This window comes from Propithecus coquereli, unplaced genomic scaffold (assembly GCF_000956105.1).
Source record: "Propithecus coquereli isolate 6110/MARCELLA unplaced genomic scaffold, Pcoq_1.0 Scaffold235, whole genome shotgun sequence".
In the NCBI taxonomy this organism is placed as follows: domain Eukaryota; kingdom Metazoa; phylum Chordata; class Mammalia; order Primates; family Indriidae; genus Propithecus; species Propithecus coquereli.
Window position 1 is genome coordinate 3404814 of NW_012147897.1, and position 17467 is coordinate 3422280.

Genomic DNA, 17467 nt, shown 5'->3' on the forward strand with positions numbered 1-17467 from the left:
ATGCAGACCATGGGCTTTTAAAGAAGGGGCCAACCGCCCTGGGGGAGGTCTTGGTGTAACTAAGAAGGGGCTACAGTGCACTGGGAACAGTTTGTGGCTGGTGGTGAATCTTGCAGTCAGGAAGTCTGCCCAGGGGCCTTCAGAATCTCAGCTCCTTTGTCTCGTAGAAAATCCAACATTTCTGGGAAAGAACTCAAAAGGTCAAGTAGTTAGTTAAGGGATAGGATTATAAAAAAAAAATAGGGATCACTGAAATTTGTTTTACACATCTCACCTCATAATCCATGCTCTCTTCCTGTCTATACAGCTCTAGATAGTAAAAACAATTCAGGCCTGGGCCGGGCGCGGTGGCTCACGCCTGTAATCCTAGCTCTCTGGGAGGCCGAGGCGGGCGGATTGTTTGAGCTCAGGAGTTCGAAACCAGCCTGAGCAAGAGCGAGACCCCGTCTCTACTAAAATTAGAAAGAAATTAATTGGACAACTAAAAATATATAGAAAAAATTAGCCGGGCATGGTGGCGCATGCCTGTAGTCCCAGCTACTCGGGAGGCTGAGGCAGGAGGATCGCTTGAGCCCAGGAGTTTGAGGTTGCTGTGAGCTAGGCTGACGCCACGGCACTCTAGCCCAGGCAACACAGTGAGACTCTGTCTCAAAAAAAAAAAACAAAAACAATTCAGGCTTGTAATCACAGCACATTAGGAGCTGGATCGCCTGAGCACAGGAGTTTGAGGCTGTAGTGAGCTACGATTGTGCCACTGCACTCCTGCCTGGGCAACAGAGAAAGATTCTGTCTCACAAAAAGCGAAACTAAACTAAAAAAACCCAATCCAACCATGGTCACCATGGCTCAGGGTCTATAAATGCGTGGGAATTATATGCAGAATGTTGTGACGTGCGTGGGCATGTATTTTCCTGAGGAGAATCTACACCTAGTATTAGCTTCTCAAAGAGGGTCATCAGCCAACGTTTTGGAGACACACGCCTGGTCCAGCTGCGTTTAGATTCGGCAGCCATGTTTGTGGTTTTAGTTTGCCCAGGGTCCTTTCCCCTTTTTCTTGCCATAGAACCCCCTCTTTGGGAGGGTGTGGGGAGAGTCTTCCCCTGAATTCTACACTGCTGCAGGAGACCTTCCTTTTCCATTTGGTTGCTAAATTTGGAGAATGAAATCTAGGAAATGTTTGCATCATTCCCCCCGCCCCAACCCTCTATGAAGGATGCCCAACTGACCATCAGGGAGGGGTGCAAGGAGAGCCGGGGAAAGGCTGGGAGAGGGGCCAGCTCCAGCCTTGCCTGTCTGCCTTCCCTTTTTCCTTCCTTTCTTCCTTCCCTTCCTCTTTCCTTTTCTTCCTTCCCCTATCACCTCTCCTTCACCTCCCATATCACCCTCCCCCTTCCTTACATCCTTCTCCTATGGGGGTGGAAAATGGAGATGGTAGCCAGGAGATGGTAGGGGTGTGATGTTCCAGGGACCAGCTAGAGAAGGAGTTAAAGGCACAGGGATGAAAAACAGCGTGGTTTGGGAGAGCTGGTTCCTGGGGCTGCTAAGAGGGCATGAACTCAGTGGCTAATAGGATCTGCCATGGCGAATCCCCCAGCAAGGCACGCATCGCACGAAGGGCCGAAGCGCCTGGATGGCTCGAGGTCAGGATTACACAGACGTCGGAGCCAGAGAAGGAGGCTTAAGGAGACAGGCTGCGCAGCCAGAAGTACGGTGATGGGCGTTGTCCTGCCAGGCCCCAGAAGGAAGATTAAGCTCCGCCCCCGCCCGAGGGAGGAGGACTGGCCCCGCCCGCTCCTCCCGGCAGATCCTCCCCCGCAAAGCCCCGGGAATCTTTGCGAGGCTAGGCCAAGACCACCTCCTAATCTCGGATGACTAGTACGATGAACTGAAGGGCAGAGCCAGAGATCAGTCGGGAAGGCTGGGGAGGGGACAGGAGAAAGAGGAAGACCTACCCCGGATCTATGTGCTCCTTTCTGCCTCCCCCTTCCGGCTGCCACTTGGTAGCACCTTCCTGATCCCCTTAACTCTAAGGCGCTCAGGGAAATGCCCCCCTGGAGGAGCCTTCTTTGAAATGCTGCCCTAGCCGCCCAGGAACCATGAGCCCTGCAGCCCCGGTAAGGAAGAGTTCTCTGGGACAGGAGGAAGGGCCCAGGACAGGGGGGACGCCCTTTCCAAATAGGGGATGGGACTAGAAGAAGCCTTTTAGGCCCTGACAGCCCCTGTTCCCTGAATGACATCCCGTAAGTGGGGGTTTGGAAGGCTGACCTCTTCCAGGAAATGATCCTGCAGGGGCAGACGAAGGTGACAGAAACAGGCTTCCTTCTCCAGTTGGGCCCCCTCCAACCAACCCCCAAATCACACCACCTAACTCCTCATCTTGAAATCCCCACTCCCAAGCTCCTGTCACTAAGTCATAATGTCCAAGCTCTTAGCCTGTCATGCATGCCTCTGTTCTATTTCCTTGCAAACCCTCCAGCTCTATATGCCAAACACACTGAAATGCTGGGCACTCTTGAATATCCTGACCAGCGCTCATGGGACCCTTAGGTTCGCCCCGGGAAGCTGCCTCCAAGACCTCCAAGACCCCTTTCAGCCTCCTCTGGGAAGGCTTCTCCTGAAGCCTTCCTGAACTTCTTGGGCAAAATCAGACTCAGACTCTTTCCCGTTGTGAAATCACACGCTCTACTCAAATTGCGTGTTTACATTTAGTCTCCCCGGGCAGACTGGAAGCTGAGGATGGAAGCGGAAAGGGCAATGTCTGATGCTGCCCCGGAGTCCAGTGCAGGGCCTGGCACAAACTGAGCATTGAAAAAGCATGCAAAACTAGGAGCCTGGCTTCTCTCTGCAACTTTACTTTTTTTCCTAGAAAACGAGTTCACAGATTCTTAAGAAAAAGTATTTCATGACAAATGAGTGAATGAATGTCTTAATAGAAAAATAAAGTCGCAGGTGAGGCTGCTTCTGTTCAGCTCTAGGACTGCAGACTACAAGTCCCAGCATGCCTCCGGGCAGCATCGCTCCTCGCCACGCCCCCTCCCTGGGGGAGGGGCGGGTCCGTGGGCGGGTCCCAGGGGCAGCCAGGCCCTGGGCGCAGCCTGAGGAGAGAAGTGCCCCAGGTTCTCTGGGGCGCACAAAAGCGCAGGCGCAGCGGGTTGGGTGGCAGCAGGATCGAGTAGCAGCCGCTTTGGCAGCAGCATCCGCAACAGGTGTAGACAAGGTGGGTCCATCAAGGGGGGCTGGCAAGGGAGTTTGCACCTGGCCCTCTAGCCTGACCTATGTCAAGAGCTTGGAGAGGGGAGTGAGCGACAGGAGAAAGAGAGACAAGGCCAGGCCTTCCAGCCCAGGTGTGCCTGCCCTTGTTACGCAGCACCAGGTGTGAACAGGTGGGGGAGGGGCAAAGGTACCTGCTCCCAAATAAGTGGCCCTCGGGAACAGAGGGCACCTGGATCCCAATCCAAGCTCCATCACGTACATGGACGAGTCATTTTCTGTTCTTCAGTCCATCTGTAAAATAGGAGTAAAGAAGTAAAGATTCCCTTCTTAGGGTTTACAATGAGGACAAGGCGAGGAAGGATGTGCAGTGGCTCCCAAACTTTGCTGTACGTTGGTATCACCTGGGCCTCTTTAAAAACGATCAGCGCTTGCCTCCTGCCCCCAGACATTCTGATTTAATCACTATGGGGTATGACCTGGGTGGCAGGAGTTCTTAAAGCTCTGCTGGTGTAACGGTTTGAAGCCAGGACTATCACAAGGTGTCAGTCTTGGCTCCATCACTTACTAGCCCTGGGGACCTGTGCAAGTGACCAGACCTCTCCAGGCACCAGTTTCCTCATCTCTAAAATAGGGATAACAAGGATGGTTGGGAGGCTTTAATGAGGTAATGGGTGAAGGCACTGAGAAGTGTACCTGGCACATAGCTGCTGTTAAACTGTTATGCACTTTGTAAACAGCTCTTGTGGGTTCCAAGTGTGAGGGAGGCTTTTCTTATCACGACACTCCTTTCATTGCCATGATTTTAATATTCTGTGCTTCCAGCATTTCAAAATTCCAGAGTTTCTAATATTTTAAGAGTTCCTCACTTCAGCCTTTACCTGCCTCACAGACGCACTTTTACAGATCTGGAAACTGAGGCCAGGCCAGAGGGGCAGGGAGAAGGGACTTGGCCAAAGTTATGGCCCTGGAGACTGGAATCCAGGCTCTTGGTCCCCACCCCCACCCCATGCCAACTGGTGGCTGCCCTGCTGACCCTGAGGACAGAGCTCCTATTCTCTGCCTGAGCAGAGAATGGGGAGGAGACTGAGGCGGCCTGGCCCTTGTTTGTTTACTAACACTCCCTTAAACGTTTCCTCGGTGGCTCCCCAAGGGAGCACAGGGCTGGGGGCTTCTCTCCAGGGAACTGCCTTAGGGCTGCTGGTGAGGCCTGTGTGTCCTGTGGCTCCTCTGACAGGTCCCGCCTGACTCTGCCCTGGAAAGTCCTTTTGAAGAAATGGCCCTGGTGAGGGGCGGCTGGCTGTGGAGACAGAGTGAGTGATCCTGGGCTGAGACTTCCTCTGTCCTGTGCCGTGTCCCGGGGCAGGGGCGAGGGAAATGGTATCGGCTTCTTGGGCCTGCCACGGTGAACCCCTTCTCTTCTCCCAAGCACCCGGGACCTTTTTATCCTTCCCTCCTTTGTCCTTGCTTTTCCCCTTGCCTGAATGTCTTTCCCATTCCTGACTGCTTGATAAACTCCTACTGACTCTTCAAGACCCAGCTCAGCTGTCCTCTTTTTTGAGAAGCCTTTTCTGACTTTTCCTCCAACCCCCACCCCTGCCCCTGCTGTATCCCCAAAGCTGGGTTAGAGGCTCCCTTCTCGGTTCCCACACGCCTTACAGCCGTCTCCTTATACTAGAGCTGTCCTTGCCTGTGGGTCTCCCCACTCCCCGACCCCATTCTGGCCCCAGATTGGGAGCTCCTCAAGGGCGGGGACTGGTGTGACCCTGTGTGTGTCCACAGCACCCTAGCCCAGGGCGGGACACAGAACAAGGCACAGAACGAAATGAAAGATGCCTCTGTGCTTTGGACTCTGTGAAGCTCTAAGAGGCTCTCTTATGTCTTTGCCCTTTTGTGTTAAGATTTCTAGTTGCACAATGTCTGAAGCTGGGTCTTCCAGACCCACCTTTGCCCGGAGTCATGCTCTGAAGAAGGGGTGTCCTGGGGACCCTGGGATGAGGAGCTCCCATGCCCCCTGCTCCCTAGCCCCTCTCAGTTCACTCAGTCCGGCCGAGGGCCAGAACCAGCGTGGGGAGGTGCAGACACTACACAAACAACTGTCACTCGAGTCAGAGATAAGACGGAGGCTGACGGTAGGGAGAGGTCTTTGCCCTTGAAGAGACTGGGGCTTGGCCTGGGAAGCTCCCAAGCAGCAAGTGCAGTTACTCATCCACCGCTCAGCACATTTATTGAGCTCCACTGTGTGTCCGGTCTAATGGAAAGCAGGTGGTGAGCGAGACAGAGGCCCCCCCCCCCATTTCAGGGGGTGGAGAGACAGGAAGAAGTGGTTCTAACATGGGGGCTGGGCTGAGGGGACTCTGGGAGCTGGCCTGGGGCTCCTATCCCAGCACGCTCTGGGATCAGCCTGCCTGTGGGTCTGCAATACCGCACAGGCTCCATCCTCCGCCGCTGGAAGCGGAACTGGTTCGCCCTGTGGCTGGACGGGACCCTGGGCTACTATCACGATGAGACAGCACAGGACGAGGAGGACCGTGTGCTCATCCACTTCAACGTCCGCGACATAAAGATCGGCCAAGAGTGCCACGGTGAGCAGAGCCTCTTCCTCTGTGGCACGGTGACTATGTGCAGGCCCTCCCGCTGTATCTGAGAACGTCTGCAGCTGGAAAGCTCTTCGCAGCTTACAGACATTGCCTCTGAGCCTCTGTCAACTGCAGTTCAGCTGGGTGTGGATTAAGAAATTGGTCCCAGGTGTGGTGGTTCACGCCTGTAATCCTAGCATTCTGGGAGGATCGCTTGAGCTTAGGAGTTGGAGACCAGCCTGAACAAGAGAGGGGCCCTGTCTCTACTTAAAAACAGAACAAATTAGCTGGGTGTGGTGGTGCACACCTATAGTCCCAGCTACTCGGGAGGCTGAGGCAGGAGGATTGCTTGAGCCAGGAGTCTGAGGTTGCTGTGAGCTAGGCTGATGCCATGGCACTCTAGCTGGAGTGACAGAGTAAGACTGTGTCTCAACAAAAAAAAGAAAGAGAAAAAAGAAGTCGGTCCTTTACTGAGTTTCTACTCTGTGCTGTGTCTCAGAGGTGAGTCAGACACAGTTCCTGCCCTCTAGATGCTGGGTACTGGATAAAGATGAAATGAGGCTCAGACAAGTTAAATGACTGGCCCAGAGTCGCACAGCAAATCTCCAAATTCCTTGACCAAGGCTCAGACCACAATTATAACAGGGTAACCAGGAGATGTACTAGAGAAGCCAGCAGCGCAGAGAGGTTGAAAGGGTTTGAAGAGTAGGATCCCAAAGAAAGTGTGTGGGATCAGGGGAGCTTGGCAATGGCCTGCGAACAGGAGCCAGAGAAGTCAGTTCCTGTTCTTGTTCCTGGTTTGCTGGGGGGACCTGGGGCCCGTGCCTGTGGAAACCCATATGTGTGTGTCTGCTTCTAGATGTGCAGCCCCCAGAGGGCCAGAGCCGAGATGGCCTGCTGACCGTGAACCTACGGGAAGGTTCCCGCCTGCACCTGTGTGCAGAAACCCGGGATGATGCTGTGTAAGTCACTCCCAGGAGAGGACGGGTACAATCTTGGGGAATGTGACCACATACCCCCTCTTGATCGCGCGTTTTGGTTCTCTGACAGTAGGAAGAGGGCACTGAGACCAGTCAGCAAGGGTGTCTCATTGAAGGCTGGGCAGAGTGGATTTGAGTGGCGACTGGTATGGGACACAGTAAACTCCTTACATGGTCTGTGACAAAGTCAGGATTGTTGAGGGAGTGGTGTGTACTCCTACCTCAGGTGTGCGGCCCCTGGTCATTCAGAATCAGGTAGTTAGCACCTCTGAGGTACGTCCTCACCTGGGGGTGATCCAAAGGAGCAGACAAGCCCAGTGGCATCTGTAAAGGACCCTCCGCTCATTCCCTTCTGGGAAGATGCCTTGCCTTGGTGGGGGGGACTCTGATCTGCGGAATAGACCCAGATCTGCCTACAGAGGCAGCCAGCTGTGCCCCAGGCAGGGGTACCCCAATGTCAGATGCATGTCCACTCAGGCACTGGCTGCTCACTCACATTCCGTCCCTTCCTACCCTCTGGCTGAGGGACACTTGGCCTTTGCGCTGGAGGACAGCGAGATGGGCGTGTGGGAGTGGGGGAAGCTGAGCGCGGGCAGGCAGCACAGAGCTGCCTTGTCCAACCCGGCCAGGTGCCATGACAACCAACAAAGGCCCAATTGTCCTGTGTCTACTGGGCCTTCCTGGGCTCTGGGGTCACAGCTCTGGGGAACTGTATTTATAGATTTGGGATGTGAAGGTGGGTTCAGCTAGAGTACCCGCCTAGGTATGTCAGAATCTGAAGGCCCCTAAGAGACCACCCAAGAGCTGGGCGCGATGGCACGAGCCTGTAGCGCGCCTGTAGTCCCAGCTACTCGGGGGTCAGAGGTGGGTGGATCGCTGGAGCCCAGGAGGTTGAGGCTGCAGTGAGCTAGGATTGTGCCACTCTGGCCTGGGCAACAGAGCGAGACCCCATCTCTAACAAAAGAAAAGAGAGAGTCCATATAAGCCCAGCTCTCCACTCTATAGATGGAGAAATTGAAACTTGTGGAGGGGAAGAGACTATGGACTAAGAATGAATTAGCCTAACTTTGGGCTCCATCCATGTGACTGGGGCAGGGGAGGGGTCGCTTTTGTCTATCCGAGGGAGTCCAGATGAGCTCCCCCTTCATGAGAGGCTGGGGCTTGAGGATGGGTTGGGGAGGAAAGTCCAAAATATGGGGACCCAGTCTGCCTTCCCCCAAACTCCCTCCTCATGTCTGTGGGATTTGCTTTGTAGAGCGTGGAAGACGGCACTGCTGGAGGCAAACTCCACCCCGGTAAGTCCCCCATTCTCTCCCTTCTCTTCCCCACCCCCCATGCCATGGAATCATGGGTGACTCAGACTCGGTCTCCACCTGCCAGGAGTTCTCACTATAGTGTGGACAGGTTTGTGCAGACTCAGATGCCCTGAGTCCCAAGTGGAAAAGGACAGAGGACAGCCAATTGGTGCTCAAATGAGGCAGAGAAAAAAGCCTCCATGAAGACTTGCAGGGGTGGCATGTGAGCTGGGGAAAAGGAACTGTCTTTTATTGAGTAACTATTATGTGCCAGGCATGGGGCAGATATAATTCCAGCTACTCCTCATAACAGTTCTTTGAGGTTGGGATTATTATTCCATCTCTGCAGCTGATAAGACTGAGATTCATTCATCCATGTGACAGATATTTACTGAGTTCCTACCGTGTGCCAGGTGCTGTGCCAAGGGCCAGGGATCAGAGGTAAACCAAGGAGATGTGGGTCTTGCCCTCCTGGACTCAGCCTAGAGAGGAGCCTGACATGAAACAACTAATTGATTAAGAATTATTCCAATTCAATAGTGGTGACTGCTCTGATGGAGACTCACAGTGTGTGACCCTTTGGTGGCCTGATCCAGGTGGGAGTTCAGATGAGGTGTAAGCTGAGACCTGAAGGATAAACAGAAATTGGGTGGAAAGTGTGGGATGGAGTGAAAAGGACATTCCAAGCAGAGGGATCAGCATGTGCAAAGGCCCTGTCAGGGGTTAGGACACTGGCAAGTTGAGGAACAGAAGGAAGGCTGGGGTGGCTGGCGCTCAGGCGAGTGGGTAGTTGGGAAGGAGGGTTGGCAGGGCCAGGCCTTGTGGTCTGTGTTAAGGGTGTTGGTTTCTGCTAAGAGCACCGGGAAGCTATTGAAAAATTTTAAGCAGAGGGATGGTGTGATCAGATCAGATTTTTGTTTTTAAAAAGACAGTCTGGCTGGTAGGTAGGAAATGAATTGTAGTGGGTAAGTGTGGACACCCAGAGGCCAGTGAGGAGACTGGGACAGTGTCTAGGCGACAGGCTGGGGGTCTGGACTAAGGCCTTGCTGGCAGAGATAGGCTGATGAGCACAGGACATATTTAGGAAGTGGAGTCACCAGCCCAGTGGAGGTGTGGATTTGAAGAGCTGCCCTGCCCAGCTTGGCTTCCACCTCCATTGGCCCGACTCTAGAATCTGCGCTTGCTGCTTCTATCTGTGGCACGGTGAAGTCCCCTCTCATCCAGAGAGAAAGTTCCTTTGGGAAGTAGCAGGGCAGACTGGGATGCATTTAATAACCCCTTTGGGCATCCACCTGGTGAGGCCCAGGTATTGTGCTGAGCGCCTGGCGTTGGTTACATCATTGCATCTTCCAGCAACCCTGGCAGGCGAAAGGGGACGGGCCGGTATTATTAGTCCCATTTTATTGATAAGAAAGCTGAGGTTCAGAGAAGGGAATTGATTTGTCCAGAGTCTCATAGTCTTGAATCAGTGGAAGAAGCTGTATTGGAACGTAGGTCAGTGAGACTTTGAGAGGAACTGCATGAGCAGAGACAGGGAAGCGATGTGTGCACGTGCGTGTCCACATATGCATGCATCTAAGGGCCCGGAGTCTGGGGAGGGTGAGGCATGGAGGGCATGAAACAGGAGAGATGACCTCTGAGGTCATCGGGGCCAGTTCTTGAAGGGCCTTGAAGTGCAGGTTGAGGAACGGGACTTTCCTGAGGCTTGTGGGGAGCAACAAAGGGCAGTCAGCAGGGAGGGCTGCAGTCGGACTTTGGGGGGCAGACTCAGGCTTGCAGGTGGAGGGTAGATTGGAGAAGGCTGGGAGCAAGGAGGCTGGAGTGTAGTAGCCAGCAGGGTGGAGGGACCCAGGCTGGGCTACCCCGGCTCTGAGATCCAAAGCCCCCAAAGTAAGGCAAATCCCACCAAGAGAGGCAGAAGGAAGGAGGTGAGGGTGACCGTTCTGCGTTCTGTGACTCTATGAAGCTGCCTTTTCCTTCTCTGGCTGTCCACCTGGTGCTCTACTTACCCCTTCTCTCTGCCCTGACCCTCTCAAACTCTGGCCTCGAGGCAACCTTCCCACCTGGCCTCCCAAAGTGCCGGATTACAGGCGTGAGTCACCACGCCCCGCCTGCCCCAGTCCTCTCTTCCGCCTCCCAGTGCTCCACATGCACACAGCCCTCTGGGCCCGGGGCCCACTAGAGCGGGTGTGTGTTTGTGCCTATGTGTTTGTACCTGCGTCTGCCGGTCTTTGTGTGTTCACATCTGTGTTTGTGGGCTTCTCTCTGTCCCAGTGTCTACATGGTAATGACCTGCGCTTCGTCCCTCCACATGCTGCAGGTTCATACCCCACTCTGGGTGGAGGCTCCAGGAACCCCTGACACCAGCTGTACCAGGGAACACAGGGCCTGGGGGGCGCAGCCAGAGGCAAGGCTGGGGTGGTGGTGAAGGGGGCCAGGTGGGTGGGAGGACAGATCAGAGCTGTCCTGTCCTCTCTGAAGACTGGGAGCCTTGGCTGCATGAAACAGGGGAGGGTGAGTTAATTCTAGAAAAAGACTGCTCTTCCTTCTTCTCTGTGTAATGTAGCAGTCACCACTCCTCTCTGAGCCTCCCCCCATGAGCTGAGGAGGAAGAGGACACCCCCTTGCCCCAGCCCAGCAGGCCGAGGGCTCTGGTAGGGCCTGGTAAGAGCTCTGAGTCTCTCCTGATGTAGAGGACCTCTGACACCTCCCTCCCTCCCCCTTCTTGGGTTTCTGTGGCTTAAGCAGGCCCCAGTTGGAGCCACCATCCCTCCCAGGAGCCGCCGGGTTTGCCCCAAGGTCAGGTGTGTGACCTACTCATGGAACCCCTGTAAGTTTGAGAGGCGAATCTGGGTAAGTGCTGGCTCAGGCCTCCCTGCCTCCCAAACCAGGCCTGGTCACATCCCTTCCCTGCTCACATACATTCCATGGCTCCCTGTCACCCATGGGACACTGACTACATCCTGGCTTTCAAGGCCCCGGGGATCTGGCCAGTCTCGCCTGCCACATCCCCTCATCCCTGTCCTCCAACTGCTCCGCCGTACCCTCTGCCCCAGCCACACCCGCCCTTTCTTCCAGCCTTTGCACCTGCTGATCTGCTGCCAGGACCCTTCGTTTCCTCATTCCCCGGACAAACTGGTGCTTATCCCTTAAGGCCCACCTCGAAGGCTGCTACCTCTTCAGTGAGGACTTCCCAGACCCCCAGCCATTGTCACTCCCTCCCACAGCCCAGTACTAACGCTGAGTACTGTCTTCATTCCTCCTGGTTTCAGAGTCAGTTTATTCCTGTCTGTCTAGTCTCTCATGAGACCTGGAACTTCCTCTAAGGCCAGGACCAGGTCTGCGCCTATGGAGCCTGGCACAGGGCTAGGTATACAGCAGGGGCTCAATGAGTGCTGAATGATGGGGACAGTCTATGCCTGTGGTCCCCAACTCCTGGGCCACAGACTGGTACTGGTCAGTGGCCTGTTAGGAACCGGGCCACACAGCAGGAGGTGAGCAGTGGGCGAGTGCTGGAAGCTTCATCCGTGTTTACGGCTGCTCCCCACCGCTTGCCGTCCCCCTCACCTCAGTCCGGGGAAAAACTGTCTTTCATGAAACCAGTCCCTTCCATGAAACCAGTTCCTGGTGCCAAAAAGGTTGGGGACCACTGATCTACGCTGAGCCTCAAGGTCTGGCACAAGTAGGCCTCAGGGAATGTTCTGGGGTCTGGGGTGGGGCCTGGGAAATCTGTAGTTTTAAACATTGCTCCAGGTGCTTCTGATGTGCAGAACCACCGAGGCTGGAAGTGCTTGGGCCACCTGGTTGCATAGATGAGGCTCGGCTGGAATCTCACAGTGCCTGGGAGTGGCCAGTGGAGGAGAGAGTACTGGCAGGGGAGAAAGCTGAAGTGTCTGGGAGGTTACTGAACGTGATCAAGGTCACTCAGTTCATCAGTGGCGGGCCTGGGACTCCCGGCCCATCATTCTGAAGTATTCCCCATGCTAAACCAGGATACCAGTTTTTTTTTTTAAGTGGGGATGCCTAAAAGTAGGATTTAAAAGACTGCACAACAGCTTATCTGTTGTGACCCCCTGATTGGCCAACACTGTCCCATCCACAAAGGAGCTGGGGCACTGAAGGAGAGAAACAGCAATCAAAGCCTCAGTTTCTGCCCATGCGTCTCTGGGGTGTCCCTGCCTGTTGCCAGGTGACTTATGTGAGTCATAAGTCACCAGAGCTGGGCCTCCCAGAGCTGGAGAAACAGGTGCTCCAGAGGGACATGAGGTGGTATTTTCCATCCTCTCAAGGGCCTCACAGGGCCACTGGCTCACTGTGCATCTGCAGGGCAGGTGGAGGCTCTGGACCTCAACTTCCCTCCCAGTAGACTTGGATCTGAGTGCTTAGATCCCTCTAGCCCCTTCTGGGCATGGAGCCCATATCCTGGCCACCCTTCCAGAAAGCCCTATTGGATCACCCTTGTGGAGGGAGCACAGCAAGTAGAGTTAATTGAGACAGGGGACCCACAGCATTGTTAGTCTGATCCTCCTGCATTGCTCTGGGACTGTTTGTTCTCCTTAACTTGAAATCGAACTTAGAGTTGGATGACCTTAGTTCCAGTCTGGCCCTGTATTTGATTCACTTGAGATAAATTCTATAAACGTTTATTAGGCCCCTGCCATGTTCCAGTCAGCTCTGATTAGACCCAGTGTCTGCACTTGCAGGGATCCCCAGGTCTGATGGGAGAGAGAGACACGCACAGGGATGCACTGATAAGACGGCACGATCAGTGCTGTGATGGAGGAAGTCCAAAGGCTATAGGAGTCCAGATGGACCCCAAGAGAGCCTGAGGTTCAGGGAGAGTGATACTTGAGTCTGAAGGACAAGTTACGTAGTTGAATGAGAAAAGGCGAGAAAGGCGTCCCTATTAAAGGGAAATGGCATGGAGACCTGAAATCACAAGGTGTGCTTGGAGAACTCCCCTTTACAGCCAAACTTCTTCAAAGAGATATCATGACATGTTCATTCCATCCTCACCTCTCAACCATTCTTTAACCCTCTATGTAGTTTGGCTTCTTCCCAACCATTCTTCTGAAAGTGTTTTTTTAAGGTCACTCACAACTTCCAAGTTGCTAAAACCAATGGCTTGTTTTCTTGGCATTGGCCGAGGGTGGACAGAAGAGCATGTTTAGACGATAAAATAATGAGACCTAGTGGCTGATGTGACGTGGAAGGCGAGTGTGTGGAGAGACAAGGGTGCCAACCTGCTTTCTTGGTTTGAGTGCATGGCGGTGGCATGCAGAGTAAAGTATGTGTGGGAAGGGGAACAGGTTTGGGGGATGGGGCAATGTAATCACCTTGAGATGAGTGGAGTTTGAAACACCTGAACTTTGGAGGGGAGTTGGACCATTCAGGTGTGAAGCCCAGTTAGAAAGAAGGGGGCTAAGATGAAAGATCCAGAAGAGAAGGGGATCCTGCCCCCTCTCCAGATCTGTTCCCCCATGGGTAAAATGAGGGGGTTGGAGTGAGAGCTTCCATTTAAGTCAGCACATATTTATTGGTTCGTGTTAGCACTAGGCCCTGCTAGTGACACAAACGAATCAGAGTCCTTGCCCACAGGTAGCTCACATTTGGGGTTCTCCAGACAGGAAAGGCCAGGGGAAAGGATAGCAAGAAGAGGCATGAGCAAAGTCCAGAGGACTCAGGAAGAAAGAATTCTTTCTGAGACCTAGGAGAGTTTCTGGAGTAGGTAACCTTTAAGCAAGGCTTTGAAGGGTTGGTATAAATCTAACAGGAGAAGAGGGGAGGGTAGGGAGTGTGTTCTGGAGAGAACATTGACCATTCTCTCTCCAACTCTGTGGTAACATGGAGATAATACCTGCCTTAAGGATTGTTAGAGGCAGAAACAAGCGTGTACACTTCCCTCAGGACCTGGTACGTAGTGGATACTCAATAATAGTTACAGCCATGCACAGCATAACGATGTTTCGGTCAAAGACCATATATACGATGGTGGTCCCATAAGATTATAAAGGGTCTGAAAAATTCCTATCACCTAGTGCCACTGTAGCCATCATAACATCGTGGTGCAGTGCATTACCTTTTCTATGTTTAGATATGTTTAGACACACAAATACTTGCCATTGTGTTACAACTGCCCACAGGATCCAGTGCAGTAACACGCTGTACAGCTTTGTAGCCTAGGTGTGTAGTAAGTACACTCTATGATGTTTGCATGCATGACAAAACTGCCTAACGAAGCATTTCTCAGAATGTATCCCTGTTTAAGTGACACATGACTACTGTAGTTACTCCCCACCCCTACCCTTCCTTCTTCTCCAACCCCTGTTTATTTCCGGGGCCTGGGGCTTGGCCATGTTGCTTTGTCTGTGACTAGAAAAATAGAGAAATCCATTGGTTTTCTAGAGCTGCTAGCAAATATTCGACTATCTGTGAAGGGATGTTGGGAGAATGTTTTGAGCTGGGTGGGGGCCAGGAGAATGGGCAGCACTGGGAGATGGATGTAGGGGCTGAAGTTTTAGAGGACAAAGACCACGGAACTTGTCGGGAAGGCAGGGCCTTTATCCAGGAGCTTGCTCCTGCCTTGGGGAGGAGGCTCCATGAGGCCCAGGGAGGCCTGAGCAGGGCGTGGGAGGTAGGGGACCAAACCTGGGTCGGGGAGTTCCTTGGCACCTGACCTGGCTGGATTCCCCAGGTGCGCGTCTACAGCCCGTACCAGGACTACTACGAGGTGGTGCCCTCCAATGCACACGAGGCCACATATGTCCGCGGCTACTATGGACCGCCCTATGCAGGTAAGTCCCCCGCAGGCCCTGCCCATGGTCCATCAGTCAGGACCAGGCCACACGCTTTTAGTGTACGCTGCTTTTTCCAGGCAGTACCCTCCGCAAGCCCCTCCCCATCCCAAGATTCAGAATAGCCCTGGGACTGGTGTCCCTCCCCCACTCCAGAGCTGACCTCATTTCTCCAGGCCAGCCCCTGGTCAGCCTGGCTGCTCAGCAATACCCATTCCTGAGCCGGTAGCGACCCCTGGTGGTCAATGCGGGAATGACCGCCTTCTGGCTCCAGGGTCTGGCAGTTGGGAAGGCCCATCCCGGGGTGCATGGTCGTGTCACAGACCCCGGGTTTCCCCGCGCTTCCAGAACATCCGTAGCAGATCCAAGGCCTGGAAGCCCTGGGGTGGAGCCCTTCCCGTGTCAAGGTCTGTTTCCCCGACTGGGGAGCCGGGGGGCGGGCTCAGTGCCTTACGGTGGGTTGGGCTGGAGTCTCGTCGGAAGGGAATGAAGATCACCCTGCTCCCTCTTCTGAAGTCCCCTACCCTCATGGGCTTTCTCCGCAGGCCCTGGCGTGACGCACGTGATAGTGCGAGAGGATCCCTGCTACAGCTCGGGCGCCCCGCTGGCCATGGGCATGCTCGCAGGAGCCGCCACTGGTGCGGCGCTCGGCTCGCTCATGTGGTCGCCTTGCTGGTTCTGAGCCCTGGGACTCGGAACACTGGACCCTGCGCGTAGACTGCTAGAACCCTCTTTCTCCTGGACCCCACCCTTCACCCTCCAAGCCCTGTCCCACTTTGGCCCTTTCCTCTCCATTAAATCCTTCCGAGCTTGAACTATCCCTCCCACTCCCTCCCTCACCCCCCACATCGGAAGAAGCTATGATCCCAGGCACAAACATGGGTCGAAATCTTCACATCTACCGCTAGACACCCCAGAAATCTGATAAAGACACCTATAGATAAATTTCCTCCAAACACACTAGGACACAGCAAACACAACGTCATTTGGTCTCAAGAGTTCCACGGCGCTGGAGACACATGAGTTGGGCTGTCTGCCCTGTCCTGGGGAACTCCAGGCCTGGTGGGGAACACAAAAGTAAACAAACACTTAACAAAACTGCAGAGTTATCAGTCCTTTGACAAGGACACGTGGGGGCAGGAAATGAGGCAGGTAGACTGGGGTTATGGTTATTGGCAAGTATACAGAGCCGTGAATGTCATGGCACATCCAAGAAATTAAGGGAGAGTTCATTTGAGTTGGGTGAAGGCAGGGATCATATGGTGAGCCTCTAGGCTAAGGACTTGCTGGGTAAAGGGGAGATGTGAGCTTTCTATGGAGGGAAGTTTCATGATTGCGCCTATAATGAATATATTGCCTGTTTTAATACTAACACATGCCCATACCCAAAACACCCCTGAGTATAGCCCCATCCTTCCCACCAGCAGCTTCCTTGGTCCCCTGTTACCCATGACAATTGAGCTGAACCTGGGGGCCTCTGGTTGGGGGACAGGTGAGTTGTGTTTGGCACCTCCAGCCCTAGGAAGTTGCCTCCATCAGGAAATGCCTTTCTGATCCCAGGAGCTCGGCCCTCTGTTCCTAGTTGTGACTGTCACCATCTCAGGCTTTGTCTCTTCATCTAGGGAAGATGGCAGTGTTCCCTTCTGGGGCCTGATCTATCCTTGTGCTAGCCTGGGAAGCCCCACATATGCCTGCCTTCAGGTGGCCATGCAGTCTCCCTGTTTGGTCGTCTTCCAGTCTCTTCCCTCATCCTGTCCCAATCACCAGTAGAAATGCTAACATCATTACCCAGCAGCCAGAGTAGCCCACTAAATTTCCCCTGTAGACGGGGGCTCCGTTGGTTCTACTGCAGAGACTAATAAAAGTGCAGTTGGCTCTCGCCCTGTCTTTGGCTTGCTTTGTTCTCCTAGGAGGCCACATCTCCCTGGGACAGCTCCATAACCCAGCATCTACTAGTGCCCTCTCTGGTATAGTGAGAAGAGTATGGATTCTGAGTTCAGGAGGAACTGGTGACAGAATGTTAGCTGAGCAATTTGGGGCAAGTCACTTAACCTTTCTGGATCTTTCTTTCCCTACCCATAAGGTGGCACATTGAAGCTGACCATCCCTGAGGGCTCTAGACGAGAGGCTGCATCAGGTCTCTGTTGGCCGAGCTGATGGATGATCAGCCAGGCCCTGTCTGCTTTCTGAGGGTCCTGTGGTATCAGGGTCTTTTCCAGTAGGTTCTCCTCCTAGAGCTGAATCAATGAATTGTTCTCATAGAGACCAGGTGGCCAGGGAAGGAAATACAGCCATCCTGCATCAGTCCTCTTGAGGCCTCAAGGGACAGAAGCCCCCTGCTCGAACTGATTTAAGCCAAAGAAAATACTGGGCCACATAACTGAGAAGTCCAAGAACTGTTTGATCCAGGGGCTCAAACAGTGTCACTAAGACTTTGCTTTGTTTCCATCTTTATAGTCACTGGGATGGCTCATTTGGAGGCTGCAGCGGTGTTCAGTAACTCCAGACTAATGCCCTCCTGAGTTCAAGTCCAGCCAAAAGGATTTCTCCTCCAACAGTGTGATAAAAGTCCTGGGCCTGATGGACATCAGCCCAAACTGGGTCCTGTG

General features: G+C 53.7%; 1 protein-coding gene across 3 annotated transcripts; it reads left to right on the forward strand.

Annotated features, from left to right (window-relative positions):
* The first annotated feature begins 2031 nt into the window (after window positions 1-2031).
* PLEKHB1 (pleckstrin homology domain containing, family B (evectins) member 1) lies at window positions 2032-16739 on the forward strand. 3 transcript variants are annotated; one of them, XM_012645681.1, is made up of 8 exons: window positions 2032-2114; window positions 4448-4523; window positions 5643-5795; window positions 6649-6751; window positions 8025-8064; window positions 10813-10917; window positions 14759-14858; window positions 15404-16433. In XM_012645681.1, exons 1-8 carry the CDS (start codon window positions 2097-2099, stop codon window positions 15538-15540), a joined length of 732 nt encoding a protein of 243 aa, XP_012501135.1. In that variant the 5' UTR covers window positions 2032-2096; the 3' UTR covers window positions 15541-16433. The 3 variants fall into 3 exon arrangements, with proteins under 3 accessions (XP_012501135.1, XP_012501133.1, XP_012501134.1); XM_012645679.1 differs by lacking the exon at window positions 10813-10917; XM_012645680.1 differs by lacking the exons at window positions 2032-2114; window positions 10813-10917 and adding an exon at window positions 3033-3217 and having other exon boundaries at window positions 15404-16739.
* Window positions 16740-17467: the final 728 nt, after the last annotated feature.